This window comes from Leucoraja erinacea, chromosome 1 (genome assembly GCF_028641065.1).
Source record: "Leucoraja erinacea ecotype New England chromosome 1, Leri_hhj_1, whole genome shotgun sequence".
Classification (NCBI taxonomy): Eukaryota; Metazoa; Chordata; class Chondrichthyes; order Rajiformes; family Rajidae; genus Leucoraja; species Leucoraja erinaceus.
This window is the reverse complement of record NC_073377.1, coordinates 16,278,342-16,300,934: the sequence shown is the minus strand read 5'-3', so window position 1 is coordinate 16,300,934 and position 22,593 is coordinate 16,278,342. Positions and strand designations below refer to the sequence as shown.

Genomic DNA, 22,593 nt, shown 5'->3' with positions numbered 1-22,593 from the left:
ACTGATCTGATCTGTATTTATGCCTACGATATTCTGTTGTGCTGCGGCAAGCAAGAATTTAATTGTCCTATCTGGAACAAATGACAATAAACTCTCTTGACTTGACTTGACTTGACTTGAAAGCTCGCTATGATCGTCAGAAAGCCATCAAGCATGCCAAGAGACAATACAGGGACAACTTGAGTCCCAGTATAATCATTCGGACAGCCACAGACTGTGGCACGGGACGATTACTATAACTGGCTGCAAACCGACATCAGGCAACATTGCTGGTGATAATGCTGGTGAAAGTCCCACCTGATGAGCTTAATGCATTCTATGCTTGCTTTGAGCAAAAGGCCAATGGGACAATTTCATCTTTCCCATTAGACTCAAATGTGTCTTTTCTCAGGGTCACTGTTGCAGAAGTTAGATCAGACCTCATGAGCTGAACCCACAGAGAGCAACTGACAGAGTCTCTGGCCATGTTCTTAGGAACTGTGTGGACAAACTAACGGGAGTATTCACGGACATCTTTAATCTCTCCCTAGGTTTTGAAGTACCCACCTGCTTCAAGAAGACCTCTATCAACCCTTTTGCCAATGAATAGCAAGATTCCATTCTTTGTCCCATGCCAAATGGCCTTGACATCTACCATCATGAAGTGCTTTGAGAGGTTGGTTATGGAACGCATTAAATCCAGTCTACTAAGCAGCCTTGATCCACTGTAGTTCACCTTCCGCAAGAACAGGTCCATGGCAGATGCCATCCCCCAGGCCCTACACTCATCCCTGGAACACCTGCATAAGAGAAACACCTACATCAGACTTCTATTCATAGACCACAGCTCTGCTTTCAATACGATTATCCCATCCAAGCTCATCTCCAAACTCATGGAACTTGGAATCCGCACTCACCTCTGCAACTGGATTCTCGACTTCCTGACCAACAGGCCACGATCAGTAACAAATCAATCTCTGTGATAACCCTCAACAATGATACCCCGCAAGGGTGTGTTCTCAACCCCCTCTTAGCTTTCATTGCAAAAGGATTTGAGTACAGGAGCAGGGAGGTTCTACTGCAGTTGTACAGGGTCTTGGTGAGACCACACCTGGAGTATTGCGTACAGTTTTGGTCTCCAAATCTGAGGAAGGATATTATTGTCATAGAAGGAGTGCAGAGACGGTTCACCAGACTGATTCCTGGGATGTCAGGACTGTCTTATGAAGAAAGACTGGATAGACTTGGTTTATACTCTCTAGAATTTAGGAGATTGAGAGGGGATCTTATAGAAACTTCTTAAGGGGTTGGACAGGCTAGATGCAGGAAGATTGTTCCCGATGTTAGGGATGTCCAGGACAAGGGGTCACAGCTTAAGGATAAGGGGGAAATCCTTTAAAACCGAGATGAGAAGAACTTTTTCACACAGAGAGTGGTGAATCTCTGGAACTCTCTGCCACAGAGGGTAGTTGAGGCCAGTTCATTGGCTATATTTAAAAGGGAGTTAGATGTGGCCCTTGTGGCTAAGGGGATCAGGGGGTATGGAGAGAAGGCAGGTACGGGATACTGAGTTGGATGATCAGCCATGATCATATTGAATGGCGGTGCAGGCTCGAAGGGCCGAATGGCCTACTCCTGCACCTAATTTCTATGTTTCTATGTTACTCCTTATACACCCACGACTGTGCAGAGACGGAGTACAGGAAGCAGATTCAGAACTTCGTTACCTAGTGCCAAGCCAACAACAATGTCAGACACAGGAGATTGTTTGAAAGGGGATACTTCAGGAAGTGAAGTGGTACGCATACAATGCCGGCGCCGAAGTAGAGATGGTTGAAAGCTTCAACTTTCTAGGAGTAAATATCACAAGTGTCTTGTCCTGGACCAGCCATATTGGAGCAATGGAAAAGAAAGCACACTAATGCCTCCACTTCCCAAGAGGCTTAGGAAGTTCGACATGATCCCAACAACTCTCACCAGCTTCGACAGATGTGCCGTGGAAAGCATTTTATTGGGATGCATCAAATCATGATATGGGAACAGCTTCATATAAGACCGCAAGAAATTGCAGAGAATTGTGGATACAGCCCAGACCATCTTCCTTCCATAGACTCCATGCTGCCTCAGCAAGGTCACCAACATAATCAAGGACAAGCCTCACTCCGGTCAATCCCCCTTCTCCCCTCTCCCATCCAGCAAGAGGTACAGAATTGTAAAAACGCACACCTCCAGATTCAGGGACAGTTTTGTCGAGCTAGCTGTTACCATGCCCCTGAACCACCCTATCACTAACTGAAGAGCATTTCTGACGTACCATCTGCCTCATTGGAGACCCTCAGACTATCTTTAATCAGAATTTATTAGAGTTTATCTTGCACTAAATATTATTCCATTTATCCTGTATCTATACACTGTGGATGGCTTGATTGTATTCATGAAAAGTTTTTCTGATGACTGGATAGCACGGACCAAAAAAGCCTATATATCGGTGAGACCAAACGCAGATTCGGCAATCATTTTGCTGCCTTTGCTCAGTCTGCCTCAGCCTACGTGATCTCCCAGTTGCCAAACACTTTAACTCCACTTCCCATTCCCATACTAGCCTCTCTGTCCTGGGCCAAACATAAATTGGAAGAACAGCATCTTGTATTTCACTTGGGCAGCTTACAACTCAGCAGATTGAGTATTGATCTCACTAACTTCAAGTAGCCCTTGCATCCCCTCTCTCTCCGTCCCTCCCCCACTCTAGTCATCGTACTAGTTTTACTGCCGTCTTGTTGAGTTCCTCTCTATATTCATTGACACCTATCCCACAGCCAACAATGGCCAATAATTGCCTATTGTGTGCCCCACATTACCTTATCATTGCTTTTTGGATATCTTCCATTCATTTCTCCTAAGTACCATCTATATCTCTCGTTCCCCTTTCCCATGACTCACAGTCTGAAGAAGCGCCTCGATCTGAAATGTCACCTATTCCTTTCCTCCAGAAATGCTGCCTGCCCCGCTGAGTTACACCAGCCTTTTGTGCCTGTCTTCCCTGAACCTCGGTTCATGTGACAATAAACTAAACTACACATTTGGAGGGGATGCTGTTGTTATCACCATTGCTTCGGGGTCAAGGAAAAAGCGTTCTCGTCGCGGCCCTGTTTCCACCAATGTTTCCACCACCATGCACAAGAAGCGACAAGACGGACACCATTGTATGCAGATGCCGAGAAGTGCGTTCAACTCTGGCTGAACAACTTCTAATCTTGTGTGTGGACTCAATAAGAAGAAGGCCATTGCTTCATCTCCATTGCATCCAAATCCCCAAATCCTCACAATATCAGAGTACCTTCATCAAAAAGACTGCAGCAACTCCAGAAGATATCTCGCCATATCTCACCATCTTGCCTAGGACAAAATGTCGGCGAATAGATTAAGTCCTTGCAAGTAATGATCAGATTTTATATGGGTTTTTTTTAAAAGCTGCCTCTTTTAAATTGCTGATGATGCTTCATCAACGGTGGTTTCTGATAAACCAACACCCACTGATGAATACCAATAGCAATACAAACTTACTATTATAATGAGCCTGAACTGCAGAATTTAACAGGTCAAACTGGAAAATTCAACCGAACAGCAAATATGTTTCAGATCCAGATCAAGATTAAAAAAGTGATTTTTAGATATGTTATATAAAATGTATTTTTTGTAAATGTCTCTGCTGAGAAAATGTAAAAGGCCTGTCCCACTTTCACGACCTAATTCACGACCACTGCCGAGTTTGCTCTTGACATACTCACAGCATGGTTGGCACGAGGTCGTAGGAGATCGTAGGTAGGTTGTGATGGTAGTCGTAGGTACTCATGGCATCAAGTAGGACGGGGCGTTTTTTCAACATGATGAAAAATGTCCACAAGTAAAAAAGGTCGTGAATTAGGTCGTGAAAATGGGACAGGCCCTTAAGTATCAGTTCAGTACAGGTTCAATCTATATTACTTCAATCAAGGTGATCCACTGGAATAAAGTTTTGCTTTCTAACGACAGGCCATAGCTGGTGGAAAGCACACAACAGTACAACACAGGAACAAGCCCTCAGCCCATAATGTCTGTGCTGAATGAATGCCAAGACCAACTCTTATCTGCCTGCACATAACTCATATCCCTCCATTCCCTGCATATCCTGTGCCCATCCAAAGTCTCTTAAATGCCACTATTGTAATTGCTTCTACCACAATGCTCAGAAGCGTGTTTTAGGCACCCACCACCCTATGTGTACAAAACCTGCCCCACATATCTCCCTTAAACTCACAGTCTGCGACCCCAGCATTCTTGGTGTTTAAGAAGGAACTGCAGACGCTGGAAAGTCGAAGGTAGACAAAAGTGCTGGAGAAATTGGTGATCCCTGCGTAACTCCATTGGTCACAGACCTCCAAGCTGAATAAATCCTTCCATCACAACCATCTGCCTTCTATCAGTAAGCCAGTTCTGAATCCATATGTTCAATTCACTGTTAATCTCATGCATCTTAATCTTCTGGATCAGCCTACCATGGTGGACTTCATCAAATATCTCACTAAAATTAATGGAGATTATATCCACCCCCCTACCCTTATTGATCACCCTTGTCACCTCCTTCAAAAAAACAATCAAGTTAGTAGGGAACGATCTGCCATCTACAAACCCATGCTGACTGTGCATGACTTAACCCATTCTCTTGCAAATTAGAGTAAATCATATCTCAAAGAATCCTCTCCAATAGCTTCCCGACTATTGATGTGAGGCTCACCAGTCTATAATTCTGTAGATTCCCTTCTTAAATAAAAAAACAACATTAGGCTCGATAGATACAAAAAGCTGAAGTAACTCAGCGGACAGGCAGCATCTCTGGAGAGAAGGCATGGGTGATGTTTCGGGTCTCGAAGTCTCGACCAGAAACGTCGTCCATTCCTTCTCTCCAGAGATGCTGCCTGTCCTGCTGAGTTACTCCAGCTTTTTGTGTCTATCTTCCAGCATCTGCAGTTCTTTCTAACACATTGGCTACTCTCGAGTCCTCTGGGACCTCACCTGTGACTAGACAAGATGCAAGATCTTTGTCAAGGCTCCCGCAATATCCTCTCTTGCCTCTCAATAACCTGAGATAAATCCCATCAGGTCCTGGGGATTTACCCAACTTAATGATCTTAATGATCCCAACACTTCCACCTTCCAAACTGTGCATGCATATTAATATTCTCCGCACTGATCGCACTGTCCTCCATGTCCTTCTTCTTCATGACAACAGAAGTTGAGTGCACTTTTGGTACCTCGCCTACATCCCCAGACTTCAAGCCCAAATTCCCTCCTTTATTCTTGAGTGGTCCTGCCTTCTACCATGTTAGCTTCTTGTTTTTAATATGTTTAAAAAGCTTTCAGATTTACTTTGATCCAACTTGCCTAAGTCATTTTGGTGCCCTTTTGGCCTTTGTTTCGTTCAGAGATACAGCGTGCAAACAGGTCCTTCGACCCACCGAGTCCACACCGGTCAGCGATCCCCACACACTATCTTATACACACGAGAGACAATTTACAACTTTATCAAGCCAATTAACCTACAACCATGTACTTCATAGAAACATAGAAACATAAAAAATAGGTGCAGGAGTAGGCCATTCGGCCCATCGAGCCTGCACCGCCATTCAATATGATCATGGCTGATCATCCAACTCAGAACGAAGAAGTTCCTCCCACACTTCTTTGGAGTGTGGGAGGAAACCAGAGCTCCTGGAGAAAACCCACGCAAGTCATGGGGACAACGTACAAACTTCATACAGGCAGGACTCGTGGTCAGGATTTAACCCAGGTCTTTGGCTCGTAAGGCAGAAACTCTCCCACCACGCCGCTTAATCACTGGCTCGAGTTCGTTTCTTCTTTTTTTTAATATTCCTCAAAGGCCCTGTTTGATTCCATCTTCTTAAACATTGCATGTACTTCGTCATTCTTACTGACCAAATGTACCTCTCTAGTAAACCAAGGTTTTCTTACTTTGCTATTCATATTCCTCCTCCTTACTGGAACATTCAATTCTGAACTACGATGAACTAGCCTTTAAACAACTCCCACAAATCAGATATAGACTTGCCATTAACAACCGCTCTCAGTGTATCCTCCCGAGCTCCTGCCTAATAACTTTGCAGTTTACCCTACAGCAATTTTGTACCTTCCTGCAAGGTCCAGCCTTCTTCCATTCAACACAATCTTAAAACTTATGGAGTTGTGATCACTATCTCCAAAATGCTCTTCCACTGAAACACCTGTCACTTGGCCAGGCTCATTTCCCAACACAAGGTCCACTATTTTCCCTTCACAGGTTGGAAAATGACATATTTTTTCAAGAAAACCTCCAGCAAACACCTCACAACGTCTGGCCCATCTAAGCCTTTGGTACTGATCAAGACCCAGTCAATACTGGCGAAGTTAAAGTCACCCAGAAAGACAACTCTGTTGCTTTGACATTTTTGGTAATCTGCCTACATACCTCTCCCTCTACCTACCTCTTGCTTGCTATTGAGCGGACTCTAAATCCCATTAGAGTGCTTGTACCTTTTCTACCCACATCACCAACCCTCCAGTAGGTCTTCTCTGAGTGCTGCTGTGACAATCTCCCAGATTAGTAGCGCAACTCCTCCACTTCTCTTGCCTCCCTCTCGATCACATCTGAAACATTGAAATCATGGAACATTGTTGTGTCCCTCTCGCCACCCCATTTCAGCAATGGCCACATCATAGTCCCAAGCAACGCTTCAGTCCCAAGCAAAGTTCAACTGCTTTCTCCACAATACTCCTTGCATTGAAAAAAAAACACACTTCAGCCGATCAGATCATCATATTCCTTCATCTCTCCCGGCCTGTCCTTCCTTTGAGACTTACTGGGCCTGAGCTCTACCTTCCCACCACTCCTTCCAATGTCTGATCTATTACTCCAGTTCCTGCCCCCCAGTCTCTCTAGTTTAAACGCTCCCAAGTAGCACTAGTGAACCCCCCTCCCGTTCAGATGCAATCCGTCCCTCTTGTACAGTTCACTTCTGCCCCAGAAGAGATCCCAATAGTCTAAAAAACGGAATCCCAGTACCCTGCACTAACTCCTGAGCCATGCATTCATCTGTCCTATCTTCCAATTCCTATCCTGACTAACACATGGTATCAGGAGTTATCTGGAGATTATTACCCTCAGGGTCCTGCTTTTTAATCTTCTGCCTAACTCCTCATATTCACTGTGCAGGACCTTATCCCTTTTCTTACCTATGTTTTATTGTGCCAATGTGCATAATAACTTCCGGCTGCTCGCCCTCCCCTTGAAGTTGAGATGGTCGATAGCTTCAAATTCTAGCTGAGGGCATCAGCAATAATTTGTGCTGGTCCAATCAAATTGGCGCCATGGCCAAGAACAATTGGATCCTCGCCTCGTCACCAGTTCCTTTTCAATAACCATCAGCACAGAAGCACCTCAGGGCTGTGTGCTCAGTCCCCTGCTCTGCTCAGTCTATACCCATGAATGTGAAGTCAGACACAATTCCAATTCCAATTCTGTAGATTGGCTATTGCATGTTTGCCAACTATAATGCTTAGTAATTATAACCGCCTAATTATAACATTCATAGTGTAAAGACTCGCCCACTGCCTGCCAGTAACTGTAGCAGTGTGAACGTGTAATGACCTGCTTGCAAGATCTTGACCTGAATAATAAAGATGCTTGTGTTTCAACCTGTGTGAGTTTGAGTTTTTTACACGGTGTCAGAAGTGGGACGAATTCTCCGTTCTGAAAGTCTCGTTTGTTCCCAGACCGCTTGCGCCGCCTCGCCGAACACACCGCCGCCGACAAAAACTTCCCAACTGCTGACTTTCATCATCACAGGCGGGTGGCCAAACAAACAATCTAACACTCCTGCTGAATTACGACTTTACTTCCTGGTGCGTGACGAACTAGTACTACAGGGTGGAGTGATTGTTAAAGGTCACAAGATGGTAATCCCCTCATCCCTGCGAAACGAGTACTATGAGGAGATCCACGGTGGTCATCCAGGCATGGAGGCTACCTTACAGCGTGCGAAATAAATGATTTATTGGCCCGGAATGACCAAGTACATTCGGGAAAAAACAGAATCATGCACAATTTTGAATTGTGCATCATGACCTGGTTTGGCATCTCAAACACCCGGGAGCAAAGGAGATTACAAAAAGTGATGACATCACCTGGTTCATCACAGGTGCAGAACTCCCCCACATAGAAGGGAGCCGGTTGAGGCAGATGCAATAGGTGCATTTAAGTGCATTTAAGAGTTAGATAGGCACATGGATATGCAGGGAATGGAGGGATATGGAATATGTGCAGGCAGATAAAAGTTGGTCTTGGCATCATATTCAGCACATTGTGGGCTGAAGGGCCTGTTCCTGTGGTGTACTGGTCTATGATCTAAAAGGTAATATGAAAGGATGGACAGGTATTCTTGGTTTACATTTGGGTATAGTAGGAGAAAGGTTTTGTGGTACTATTTTTTTAAGGATTAAAGAAGAATTAGTTAAAAAGATGGAGAGGATAGAGTATGGAGGGAGATAAGGAGTTATTATTTCAAGTTTATGGACCTTGAAAATCTGAAAATTAGGTATTCAATTGGATTGGATGTCATCATGTTACCTTCCATCACTTTCCTGATGATTGAGAGCATTTTGGACAACTTTTACTGTCTATCTTTTTCACTTTTATCAGCTAGATTTTTATAATGAACTAGACCAAGTGGGTCCCATTGCGCATCGGCGATCACCCCAGGGGGGTGAAGGGGGTGCGAGGGGTATGGGGGGGGGGGGGTGAAGGGGTGTTGGGGGAGGGGGGGGAGGGCGATGAGAGTCCCCCCCCCCCGATCGGCTTTCCCCACTCCCTGCCTTGTGGCCAATCACCAGGATCATGGGGCAGCAACCTCATTACCGTTGGCAACGTCCCATTGTGATGTCATTGTGGCAGTCGGCAGCTTGAGAGTCCATTGTGATTGGTGCAGTGTGAATGGCATTGTGACATCATCACTGGAAGCTCCTGGAAAAAGGGCTGTCTGTGAGAAGGCCGTTTTGGGCTTTTTTTTTACTTTAATCATGAATAACTTTTGAAATATAGCATGATATCTAAAGTGAACCTGATTACGGCGTGGAGAGGAATCAGAAGTTGAGGAGCAGCCGCTTCAGATATTAGTACAGTGGCAGCAACCTCGTTAGCATTAGCAACATCCCATTGTGGACGTCTGTGAGATGGCATTGTGACATCATCACTGGAAGGTGCTGCAAGAGTCTGCCACTGAAAAGCAATTTTTTTTCAAATTGGGCTTTTATTTAAACTTTAATCATGAATAACATTTGAAATATAGCATGAAATCTTGTGAAGCTGAGTACGGTGTGGGACCAAAATGCAACCAGAACTTGAGGAGCAGCCCCTTCAGATAGTGGTAGAGGGGCAGCAACCTCGTTACCATTGGCAATTGTGAGGTAATTGTGGGAGTTGACAGCCAGCTTGAGAGCCCATTGTTACCGTTGGCAACGTCCCGTTGTGATGTCATTGTGGCTGTCGGCAGCCAGCTTGAGAGACCATTGTGATTGGTGCACTGTGAGAGTCATTGCTACATCATCATTGTGAGAAGGTTGGAAGCTGTCTGTGAGAAGGCAGTTTTGGCTGTTTTTTGAATTTCAAGGATCAATAACTTTGGAAATACAGGTGGGAATGCGACGGGAAGATGTTTATCGCCACCATGGGAAAAATGTGAGTAGGATGTGTGAAAATGGGAAGGCTGTGGACTAGCGTTTGGAAGAAAATAGGAAAACTAGTTTGACATATCGTGGGCACAAACAAGACAAAGACTTTTAGTTAGATAGAGACGAAAAAAAATGGGAAATATTTTGGAAGTTGCATATTTCCCTTAAATTCCAAATGTAGTAAGGGTATAAATTTAGTATGCTCAGTGTTATATGTTGTATATGCGGAGTGTGCAAATCTTCTCATTTCTTGGGCAACCTCTCAGCATAAGCAGGCATCAACGATTAAACTCACCATTGTCATCAATGCGCCAGCATAGGCTTGGGTCTATTGAGAAAAATGTGCTTGAAGATGAAGACCTCCACCCAGGTATTGAATTCATGGTTAACTGTGCAGTAATGATCTGCACCCAGTCACATTGTCTTCTATGCTATTCTACCGAGCATGATTCACTGGAATTGAAGAACCGTCTCGACCCGAAACGTTGCCCATTTCCTCCGCTCCATAGATGCTGCCTCACCCGCTGAGTTTCTCCAGTATTTTTGTCGACCTTTGATTTTCCAGCATCTGCAGTTCCCTCTTAAACACTAGAATTAAATGATCACTGCACTCCATGGAGTTACTACCCAATTTTTAAAAAGATTATCCTTTGAGTTATAGCTCCATGATCATTTCACTTTCTAATTTCCAACCTGATGGGAGGTCTCAGTACATGAACTTTGTCATGCAAATTGTACTTCTTGTATATGGATTTTCCATTTTTTAATTGCCTCTCCTCCATTTCCCCTTTCAAATTGGGTATTTTATGATGTTTGAACAACCTTTTCAGTTCCAGCACTTTTCTCAGGAGGCCCAATGCAATCTTTAAGAAAAACGCCTTATCTTCTATTGGGACATGTGCAGTCTTCGGGACTCAATACCAAAAATTTGTTCTTTAGGTAACTCATTGAGGTATCTTTCTCTATGGATCTGAACTGATAATTCCTATCTATCACAATGTTGTTTTGAGTTAATTTCTAGTCTGTTAGTAAACATGGAATGAGAAACACCAGGTAAAAGACTGGTTTTGAAAACTTTTATATGGTGCTTTCCAAATACCTTTTGGCAATAATGAATAAACATTTACAGGATCTCCTGATCTATCCTGCTCCTCACATCCTCAGAGTTGTCTAATAAATTTGTAAATTACAATTTCAATGTATATAATTTGTAATTTACTTTTTCCACTCGTACAATCACGATGACGCTACTTAACAGTTTTGATATTTTCCAAGGATACTTCCGTAAGATTGGATTCCAGCATCTTTTTTTGTTATTGCAGATGTTGGGTGAAATTGCAAATGTTTCGTTTTTTTCTTCTCTTGAATAAGGTCGACGCAATTTGTGTGCATCGTTGTCACATTCCCCTCATCCCACACTGAACCCCAGGATATCCTCATCCCACACTGAACCCCAGGATATTTCATGGACAGAGTGGATGTGGAGAGGATGTTTCCACTCGTGGGAGAGTCTAGAATTAGAGGTTCAGTTATTCCTTCAGCCCTTCCATATCTCTCGTTTCCCTGTCCCCCGACTCTCAGTCTGAAGAAGGGCCTCAACCCCAAACCTCACCCATTCCTTCTCTCTGGAGATGCTGCCTGTCCCGCTGAGTTACTCCAGCATTTTGTGTCTGCCATCTGTTTCTAGCTCGGATTGAATCAAAGATCTTATAGCTACAAGACCTGTGGATTGAATGGATTGTTGAACTGTACACGTCTCTGCGAGGGTTGTCCCAGGAGGCGTGGGTGGGTGGGTGGCGGGAAGAGGCGGAGTTGAGGTGCGGGCTGCGTCTGACGGTTCAATAACGCTGGTCGCCGGCCGGTTGCGCCTGTATTTTGACTTGGCCTTGGTGTAGCAGCGCTTTGTGGCTGTTTCGCCGTCGCCGTGCCGTCGCCGTAGCCGTCGCCATGGCGTTCACCCTGTACTCGCTGCTGCAGGCCGCGCTGCTGTGCGTCAACGCCGTCGCCGTGTTACACGAGGAGCGCTTCCTCAACAAGAGTGAGTGATGGCGTTCACCCGGGCCCGCCCGCTGCCGACACTAAATAACCTCAGCTCAACAACTGGCGCGGGAGTAGATACCCGTCTTAAAGGGGAAGGCCTCCGACGTCACAATGAGGAGGCTTTAAATGGGTGAAAGCCCTGCCCTGGGTCTTCCCTTCCATGTCATGTCATGCTATTACCCTTAGCTGCCCCTCTACTCACTGCCCTGCCCTGGGTCTTCCCTTCCATGTCCCTTAGCTGCTGCCCCTCTACTCACTGCCCTTGCCTGGGTCTTACCTTCCATGCCATGCCCTTCCCTTCCATGCCATGATCTTTCCTGCCCTGGGTCTTCCCTTTCATGTCATGTCATACCATGCCCTTACCTGCCCCTCCCCTCACTGCCCTTACCTGGGTCTTCCCTTTCATGCCATGCCCTTCCCTGCCCTGTCCTGGGTCTTCCTTTCCCTGCCCTGACTGGGTCTTCCCTGCCCTGGGTCTGACCTGTGTCTTCCCTTCCCTGCCATCCTCTTCCCTACCCTGCCTACTTCCCTACCCAATTCCCTACCCCCTCCTCTCTCTCCATACTGGTAGTCATTCAACTTCACCCCATGGCAGTGAAGCCAGCTAACCTTTAATTTGTGGTGTTGAAACATAGAAATTAGGTGCAGGAGTAGGCCATTCGGCCCTTCGAGCCTGCACCGCCATTCAATATGATCATGGCTGATCATCCAACTCAGTATCCTGTGCCTGCCTTCTCTCCATACCCTCTGATCCCCTTAGCCACAAGGGCCACATCTATCTCCCTCTTAAATATAGCCAATGAACTGGCCTCGACTACCCTCTGTGGCAGAGAGTTCCAGAGATTCACCACTCTCTGTGTGAAAAAAGTTCTTCTCATCTCGGTTTTAAAGGATTTCCCCCTTATCCTTAAGCTGTGACACCTTGTCCTGGACTTCCCCAACATCGGGAGCAATCTCCCTACATCTAGCCTGTCCAACCCCTTAAGAATTTTGTAAGTTTCTATAAGATCCCCTCTCAATCGCCTAAATTCTAGAGAGTATAAACCAAGTCTATCCAGTCTTTCTTCATAAGACAGTCCTGACATCCCAGGAATCAGTCTGGTGAACCTTCTCTGCATTCCCTCTATGGCAATGATGCCCTTCCTCAGATTTGGAGACCAAAACTGTACGCAATACTCCAGGTGTGGTCTCACCAAGACCCTGTACAACTGCAGTAGAACCTCCCTGCTCCTCTACTCAAATCCTTTTGCTATGAGGGATTGCCTTTAATCCCTATTCCAGGACACCTAAACCAACTGGTTGATAACCTGTAATCTCCATCCCAGGATATTGAGACTAGCTGCAGTGTTGGTAATCTGTCGTCTCCTTCCCAGAGTATTGAGACCAATTGCAGTGTTCCTAACATTGTCTAAGTTGACTTTAACAAGGCCTATGACAAGTCCAACATGGTTGGCTAGTCCAGAAGATTCGATTGCATGGAATCCAAAGTGAGCTAATCAATTGGTTTAGGTTTATTATTGTCATGTACACCATGCGCAAGTTGCATTTTACATGCTATCCAGGCAAAACATATAATTAGGAATAGGTTTAATTAGGCTAATTTGGTTTTAGGAAATAAATAAAGGTTTCAAAGATCTTTTATTGTCACGTGTACCAATTAAGGAACAATGATATTCAATTTACCATAGTCATACTAAAAAAAGCAACAAGCAACGCAACTATATAAAAGCTAACATAAACATCTACCGCAGCGGATTCCCCACATTCCTTGCTGTGATGGAAGGCAATAAAGTCTAATCTTCTTCCCTCTTTATTGTCCCACGGTCCGGGCAGTCGAACCATCCGTCAGGGCGAACGAAGCTCCCGCGTGAGGGCGATCGAAGCTCCTGCGGCTTGGAGCTCCCGAAGTCGGTCTCTAACCAGGGACCACGAGCTCCATGATGTTAAACTCCGCAGGCTCCCGCGGCTGGAGCTCCCAGGTCGATCCCTTGCAAAGGGATCACCAGTTCCACATTGTTGGGGAATGGGTTCCTCGGGAGTTGGAACAGAGTTGAGCTGGAGTTAGCACTTCTTCTCTGCTGGCTGTATGTCTGGGGCTGCCACTGCTCTGGGCCAGTGTCCCGTCAGTCCAGAGTCACCCCGGATATCTCTGGCCGCCCCTGGACAGGGATGGGACACACGGGAGGGGACAATAGTGAGACTCCACTCACAAATCTGCCTCCTGGGGTTATGCAGGAGAGAGGTGCGTGGTTCGCCCCTGTATGTTAACCCGGAAGCCCGAGTGAGAATGGAACCCATACACCCAGGCTGAGGGGGACTGGACCATGATTGTCACTGCTGAGATTTCTGCATGGACCAGTGGAGAAGGGAGAAAATGTGTCGTTAACTCCAGTAGCAATTCACCAGTGCTTGCAGGGCCGGAGACCCGGTTTGATCCTGGCTACGGATGAAACACAGGTCTGTGTACACGCAGCAGCTCAGCTGCCAAAAATGTTTTTCTCGAGTGACCCATGACCTGGGCATGCGCAGTCAGAATACTCAACTCGATTATTATTGTCATTTGTATCGAGGTACAGTGAAAAGCTTTGGTTTGCGTGCTATCCAATCAGATCAGATATACAATACATATGTACAATCACGTGAAACTCAAGTACAATAGATATGCAAAGAGCATGAGACAGAATGCAGAATTTAGTTCTCAGCATTGTAGCACATCAGTTCCATAGACAAAGTCCAATGTCCCCACTCCGGGTAGAAGTGAATCGGACAGTACCCTATCTTGTGGAAGGACATTTGGCTACACATATAAGAAGGAATGAACAACCAAACCTTTTTTGAACCAAGGAAGGCTAAAGGGTAACTGGAAGCTTTTTACAATGATTGGTATTTATAAATATTGGTAAACTGAAGTAAGAAAATCAATAAATAATCCAATAGGATGTTCAGAATAAAAACTATTTGACCATAGAGAGGTGAGAATGATACAGGATGTGGTTGAAGGAGAGGCTGGGTGACCTGTATGTACAAACGTTTCGGAATTGCTTAACGTTAGAAGCAATGGTGAATATTCGCCTTGACCCCTACAACTCTCACCAACTTGTTCAGATCTGCCATAGAAAGCGTTTTATCAGGATGCATCACAGCTTAGTTTGGGAACAGCTCTTTCCAAGATTGAAAGAAATTGCAGCGAATTGTGGATGCAGTTCCAGACCATCACACAAACCAAGGTTACACAAAAAAGCTGGAGAAACTCAGCGGGTGCAGCAGCAGCTTCTCGATTCTCCAGCATCTGCAGTTCCCTCTTAATCACACAAACCAACCTCCCTTCCATTGACTCCATTTATATCTCACGTTGCCTCAGCAAGGCCAGCAGCATAATCAAGGACGAATCGCACCCTGACCACTCCCTCTTCTACCCGCTCCCATTAGGTATAGAAGTGTGAAAACGCACACCTCCAGATTCAGGGACAGTTTCTTCCCAGCAGTTAGAAACATAGAAATTAGGTGCAGGAGTAGGCCATTCGGCCCTTCGAGCCTGCACCGCCATTCAATATGATCATGGCTGATCATCCAACTCAGTATCCCGTACCTGCCTTATCAGGAAACATCCTACCACTACCGGAGAGCAGTCCTGAGCTACTATCTACCTCACTGGTGACCCTCGGACTATCTTTGATCTGATTTTACTGGCTTTACTTTGCACTAAACGTTATTCCCTTACCATGTATCTATACACTGTTAATGGCTCAATTGTAATTACCGTATTTCCCGGCGTCAAAGACGCTATTTTTCTACCCTAAAATAAAGCCCAAAAATGTTGGAGGCCGAAGGTTAGATTGTTAGTCAAGAAAGATAGACTTGGCTATCCCTCAGTACAGCAGCATCAAGAACGATGTTGCTGTACTGAGGGATAGCCAAGTTTATCCCTCATTTCTGGCAGCTGATTGACATTCTCTGGCTGGGTGGCTAGGTCCAGTGGCTGGTGGGGGGGGGGGGGGGGGGGGGGGGGGGTTGAGTTCCTTTCCATGGTGTGCGAGGAGTCTGGCCCAGATCAGCACGGCCTGGGCTGTACAATGTAGCAAACTTGGCTGGGCCTAGAAGTAAAGTTGCGGGGAGGGCAGAAGCGTTGAAAAGGAGGGGGTCGGGAATCATGCCAGCAACTCACCAAGTAGCTCGGGTGGTTGCGAGCAGCCGCCAAGACCGGACGGCGGAACAGCGGTGGTTGGCAGGTAGCTACTGGGCGGAAGGCCGGCTGCTCCGTCCCGAGCTCACTCTCTATCTCTCTCTCTCTCTCTCTCCCCTTTATGTGATCTCCCTGAGCCAGGAAGTCCCCATCCCTCAGATCTGAACCGCACAGTGCATTGTGGGACAGGCAAAGATGGAGGCTCCCTGGTCCTCATTGCCTCCTTGAAGGAGTTTCACATCTTCCTTTCTACTGACTAAACCAAACACTTGATCCTGTCCCGCCAGCCTTTTTTCAAAATTTAACAACTCAAAATGGGGGTGCGTCTTCGGCGCAGATGCGTCTTCATTGCCGGGAAATGTATTGTCTTTCCGCTGACTGGTTAGCACACAATAAAAGCTTTTCACTGTACCTCGGTACACCTGACAATAAACTAAACTGAAACTGAAATAGAATGCAAATCCCATTGGTCTAGTAGGCACAAAAACTGCAGAAGCTGGTTAACAAAAAAATACAATGTTCTTAAGTAACTCAGCAGATCAAACAGCATCTCTGGAAGGCAAGGATAGGTGACGTTTCAGATCCGGACACTTCTTCAGACCATAGTAGGGGGAGAATGCTGGAAAAGAGGTGGGGATGGGGCAAAGCCTGACAAGTGATAGGTAGATATAGGTGAGGTGGGGGGTTATTGGCCGATTGGTGGACAAAGGACGGAGATGAAAATAAGCCAGGTGGCGCCGTCAGTGATGGCAACCTCGCCAACAGTCTGCGTGCCTCTTCATCTTTTTTGTTATTTTTAGTGTGTATATCTTAAAAGTAAAAAGTTAAAATTATATCTTAATATTCTCTGGTTTGTTTTATGTGGGGGAGGGGGTTGGGGGAAACTTTTTTCAATCTCTTACCTTGCCAGAGTTGCGATGTTTTTCCCGATCGTATCTCCGGTCGCTCTGCAGCATAACATGGAGCTGGCGGCCTTGCTGGAGACTGACTTTGAGCCCCACAGTGAAGCCGTGGACTTACCATCGGAGCCTGTGATGTCTTGCCTGGGATCAAAGCTCCAACCGCGGCCTGCAGATTTCAACATTGAGGAGCTCGCAGTCTCGGGTAGAGACTGATGTCGGGAAGCTCCAAGCCACACAAGGTTCGACCAGCCCCAATCTGGGGTTCGATTGCCCGGTGCGGGAGAGCTGAGATTTCCCCAATGCGGGAGCTTGATCGCCCTGATGCGGAGGGCTCGGCCGCCGGCTGCGGGAGCCAAGATCGCCCCGACAACGGAAGGTTCATGTGCCCCGACCGTGGGATAACAAAGAAGGGAAGAAGATTGAACATATTTTGCCTTCCATCACAGTGAGGAATGTGGGGGAGTCGCTGTGGTGGATGTTCATGTTATAAATGCATTTCGGTGTCTTGTTGCTCTTTATTGGTATGGCAAATCAAATTCCTCGTATATTGCAAAACATACTTGGCTAATAAATTACTATTATGATTATGAAAAGGATGTGGGATAAGGAGAGGTGAAATGTGAAGCCAGAGGAAAATATGTAGATGGAAGGGGAATTAGGAGGAGAGGGGGGCAGGGGGAGATAGTGGAAGATTATCTTATTTATCTTGGTTCGATTCAAACTCAGTTCCTGGTGTAACGGTTAATTAAACTTTTATTTTAGTGCCTCTTACAATCTATCCTGTGTTGGACTGGCTGTCCAGGAGATGCAACATACCAACTAATGAGGAGGTAGTTTGGGAGAATTTTCCTTCCTTTCTCGGCTCTGAGCACCATTTTGGTATTTGTATTAACCAAGAAGCCAGCGCAGATATGTAAACCTATTAAACAAATGTAATAGAAGTTGACTAAATTAAAAACAAAACTTCATATAATAATATTGTGGAAGACAAATCCCAGAATTACATTTTGGTGTGATAAAGTGACATGCTTATTTGAATATATAGTCATAACTAAATTTCAACTGACAATGTCTTTGTAGTTGGCTGGGGGGCAGACCAGAGTGTCGGTGGTTTTGGAGAAGAACCAGGCATTAAATCACAGCTCGTAAACCTGATCCGATCTGTACGCATGGTCATGAGATGTAAGTTTTACTGTTTTTTTAATTCCACTATTTCAAACTAGACGTTGGTCTTATTTTGTGCTAATTGCAGGTTGCAGCTTAATCTCTTGTACAAAACATTTTTCATTTGGGACTGTGGAGAAGCATGGCTATTGTCCAAGATGCAATACTCTGCATTGCCTTTTTCCTATCTAGTTATTTTCCCCTGAAAGTAATGGATCCTTGGCACACACGTTACCAGATACTTAATAGTATTTTGCAACAAACACATTCTTTACATTTTAACCCATACCAGCTGAAGCTGATCTTATTTTGTCTTGATATTTGTATTTCTAGCAGAAATCATTAAACAACAAGAATGCATGCTGTTAGGAATGTGTGTCTATTCCTCTATTGAGTCCAAAGAAGTTTAGTTTAGTTTAGAGATACAGTACAGCGTGGAAACAGACCCTTCGGTCCACTGAGCCGCGCCGACCTGTGATCCCCGCACACCTGCCCTATCCTACACACCAACACAAGGGACCATTTACAATTTTCCCAAAGCCAATTAACCTACAAACCTGCCGTCTTTGGAGTGTGGGAGAAAACTGGAGCTCACGGAGAAAACCCACGCAGGTCACGGTGAGAACGTATAAACTCTGTACAGACAGCACCTGTAGTTAGGATCGAACCAGGGTCTCTAATGCTGTGAGGCAGCAACTCTACCACTGTGCCACCGTGCTGCCCACACCCCACATGTAGTGGTACCCACATCCATTGAATTTGATATATTCATTATAAATGGGTTCTCAGATCTTTCTTGACACAATTTCATATTCTAATTCATTATATTATTGGATTTATTATAATATGTTACCACAATCAATAATTAACTTTCCCTTGCTTCTTATTTCTAGTGCCATTAATAGTAGTGAATTCTGTAACAATCGTACTCTTGCTACTTTTCGGATGAAGAATTGAAAAGGCATCAACACTAGTCTTCAGTGATGAGATGAAACAAAGTTTTCTACAGGAGTGGAGAGTTGTAACACTTCCTGATGTTTGACTCCATATTCTCAAAGATTCCATCAAATATATGCAAGCAAACTCATTTCATTATTTACTGCATTGTTTTATAGACCACAAAAAAATAAAGAGATCAGTGACAAAATGATGTGTCGATATCCTATGCAAGCTGAACTATGGATCTTTACAAATTGTTTGAAATTAAATGCATTTTCAGTTCTTTTTGAGATTCTGTAAAGTTGCTGCTTTTCTGTGCACATTTTTACATGTTTAGAGTAGGTTGATTATGTGTGGGATTGTAAACATGGGGAAATCTTATAGTTGTAGGATATTATATAAGCTGGAGTAGCGAGGAGTCTGTGTAACTATGGAGTTTACCAGAGCTGCTGTAAACAGGTCATTGCATTGAAATAATTAATTTATTTTCATTGATGCCAGATGTAAATTAAATAATACCTGTAAGAGCCAGTAAATAACAGCTGGGAGTGCATGAAGCACAAACGGTTGACACGCAAGACCAAGAAGCAAAGACATGTTGCCCTCCAGCACAAGAGACGTGGAGCATAAATATAGGTCTGAAGATAGTTCCTGGGAATAAGAAAAGGGGCAGGCCATTTAGGACTAAGATGAGGAAATACTTTTTCACCCAGAGAGTTGTGAATCTGTGAAATTCTCTGCCATAGAAGGCAGTGGAGGCCAATTCATTGGATGTATTCAAGAGTCACGGGAAACACAAAATGCTGCAGCAACTCAGTGGGACAGGCAGCTTCTCTGGAGAGATGGAATGGGTGACGTTTTCAGTTGAGACCCTTCTTCAGACAGAATCAAGGGATATGGGGAGAAAGCAGGAACCGGGCACTGATTTTGGATGATCAGCCATGATCATATTGAATGGCGGCGCTGGCTCGATGGGCCGAATGGCCTACTCCTGCACCTATTTTCTATGTTTCTCTGACCCAAAATGTTGCCTGTGCATTTCCCTCCACAAATACTTCCTGGCCTGCTGAGTTCCTTCAGCACTTTGGCGTTTGCTCAAAACTCCAGTATCTGCAGACTTGTATCTATAAAAATAGAAGAGTGGTGATGCAACTTTGTAAGGCAGTTATGAAACCACACGCCAGGTGTACTGAGTACAGTTTGGTCTTCATTTTGGATGTAACACTTGCATTGGAGGCAAAGGTGAGAAGGTTTACTATGTTGAATTCATGGGATGAAGGCGTTGACACGAAGAGAACGGATCGACTTAACACTCATTTAATTTAAAGGATTGAGGATTGAAGGATTGAAACATAATATTATGAAAGGGGTCTCCCATAGTACAAGTATTCAGAACTGGGGGTGTAGTTTTAGAATAAGGAAGGTAATGCAATTTAAGGAAAGTAAGCCGATTCAGTTTCAGTTTGGTTTCTTGTCATGTATACCGAGGTACAGTGAAAGGCGTTTGTTACGTGTTAACCAGCCAATGAAAAGATTATACATGATTACAATCGAGCCATTCGCAGTGTACAGATACATGATAAGGGAATAACATTTAGTGCAAGGTAAAGCCAGCAAAGTCCGATCAAAGATTGCCTGATAACAGTTGGGAGGACAATGTCCCTGAATCTAGAGATGTGCGTTTTAACACTTCTGTACCTTTTGCCCGATGGGAGAGTGGAGAAGAGGGAGTGGCCAGAGTGCAACTCGTCCTTGATTATACTGCTGGCCTTGCCGAGGCAGCATGAGGTATAAATGGAGTCAATGGAAGGGAGGTTGGTTTGTGTGATGGTCTAGGCTGCGTCCACAATTAGCTGAAAAGTCATGATTTTATAATTCTTCACCCCAAACAGCTGTGGAAATTGGGTTATTTCAGGCAGTGATGAGCAAATATTTGACCTCAAAGGAGTCAATGGGTATTTGGAGAGAGCAGGAACGTTGTAGTGAGGACAAGAATGGTTCAGCTGTGATCTTATTGAATGGCAATGCTGGTTTTGGGTTATTAACCATATAACAATTACAGCACGGAAACAGGCCATCTCGACCCTTCTAGTCCGTGCCGAACACATATTCCTACTTTTCTTCTTAACAAAGCCAATAGCATTGTGTCTTATATAAATCTCATTACAGAATCGCTGATTTTCTTACTTTGTAAACCAACAACTGCAGTCTCATGTGTCTATGGATTACTCCAGCATTTGTGTCTTGTTTTGTAAACCAACAACTGAAGTTTGTGTCTAGTAAAGCAACATCTGCAGTTCCTTGTGTCTACAAGTTACTCCAATGCTTTGTGTCTTTTTCCGTTGTGAACCAGCACCTGCAGTTCCCAGTCCTCCCGCCTCCCGCCTGAGGTCAGTGAGTCAGTCTTTGGTCGCCAGCGTGGGCTCAGGTTGACTCCTCCATTGCTCCGCGTTCACGCCGAGGACGCGCCTCGGGCTGGCGGTGACGCTGACGCAGGCGGGGAGCGCGGAGTCAAACTAAACCGCCACATCGAGCTTTTAAACACCAGTCACGCGGCCAACTGGAGTTCGGTTGGAGGGGAAGAAGCCGAGTTATAAATAGAGCAAGAAGCGTCTGCGGCAGGGTGGTTGCGTAAGAGTGACGCGGCGGCACCTCAACATCAACGTCATCGGTTCTCAGTGCTGCGGGGGCTGATTTTCTTACGTAGGGAGGGGGGCAGTCTCATGTGTGTCTCTGCGGTCCAGTGTGTCTTGGTTTGCCGGGGGCTGGGGTTTGGGTCTAGTGCGTCTCTGCGGTGTGATTGGTCGCCGGGGGGGGGGGGGCTTTGGTGTCTCTGCGTTGTGATTGCACCTGCAGTCGCCGGGGGGGGGGGGGCCTGAGGTCAGTGCGTCTCTGCGCTGTGACTCCTCCATTGCTCCGCTTCACGCTGAGGACGCGCGGGCTGGCGTCGCGGGGGGCGGAGGGTGTGGTCGCCGGGTTGGGCTCAGGTTGGACTCCTCCATTGGGGCGAAGCCAAGCGCGCCCATCAGCTCCATGCTGCCCCACACGTCATGGTGTCCATACTGATCCATCACCACCATACTGCCCCATCATGTCCATGTCGCCCCGTCAATAGGTTTTGTTCTGTGCTATCTGAAATGGAGATTTAAAAATCAATTAATTCCTTCTACTTACAACTACTTCTTTATTAAGATTCATACATTGCGGAAACAGGCCTTAAGGGGTCAAAATCCAGACACTCCTTTCCTAACACACTTTAAGGAGCATTGTGCAGTGATTCAAGGGGAGGCCCCTATGTAACCTTTGTCAGGACAACTCAGGAGGAGAAATTAAAGGTTACACAGAAAAGCTGGAGAAACTCAGCGGGTGCAGCAGCATCTATGGAGCGAAGGAAATAGGCAACGTTTCGGGCCGAAACCCTTCTTCAGACTGATCAGTCTGAAGAAGGGTTTTGTTCGGCCCGAAACGTTGCCTATTTCCTTCGCTCCATAGATTCTACATGCGGCACCCGGCTGAGTTTCTCCAGCTTTCCTGTGTAACCTTCGATTCTCCAGCATCAAGCAGTTCCCTCTTTAACAAGGAGAAATTAAATACAGCCTTATCAGCTGCACCCATTGCTCAAGAACA

At 45.5% G+C, this 22,593-nt stretch overlaps 1 protein-coding gene across 1 annotated transcript; it reads left to right on the top strand.

Annotated features, from left to right (window-relative positions):
• The first annotated feature begins 11,578 nt into the window (after window positions 1–11,578).
• ier3ip1 (immediate early response 3 interacting protein 1) lies at window positions 11,579–19,249 on the top strand. The gene is made up of 3 exons (XM_055658009.1): window positions 11,579–11,776; window positions 17,944–18,045; window positions 18,921–19,249. Exons 1-3 carry the CDS (start codon window positions 11,686–11,688, stop codon window positions 18,974–18,976), a joined length of 249 nt encoding a protein of 82 aa, XP_055513984.1. The 5' UTR covers window positions 11,579–11,685; the 3' UTR covers window positions 18,977–19,249.
• The last annotated feature ends 3,344 nt before the right edge of the window (window positions 19,250–22,593 follow it).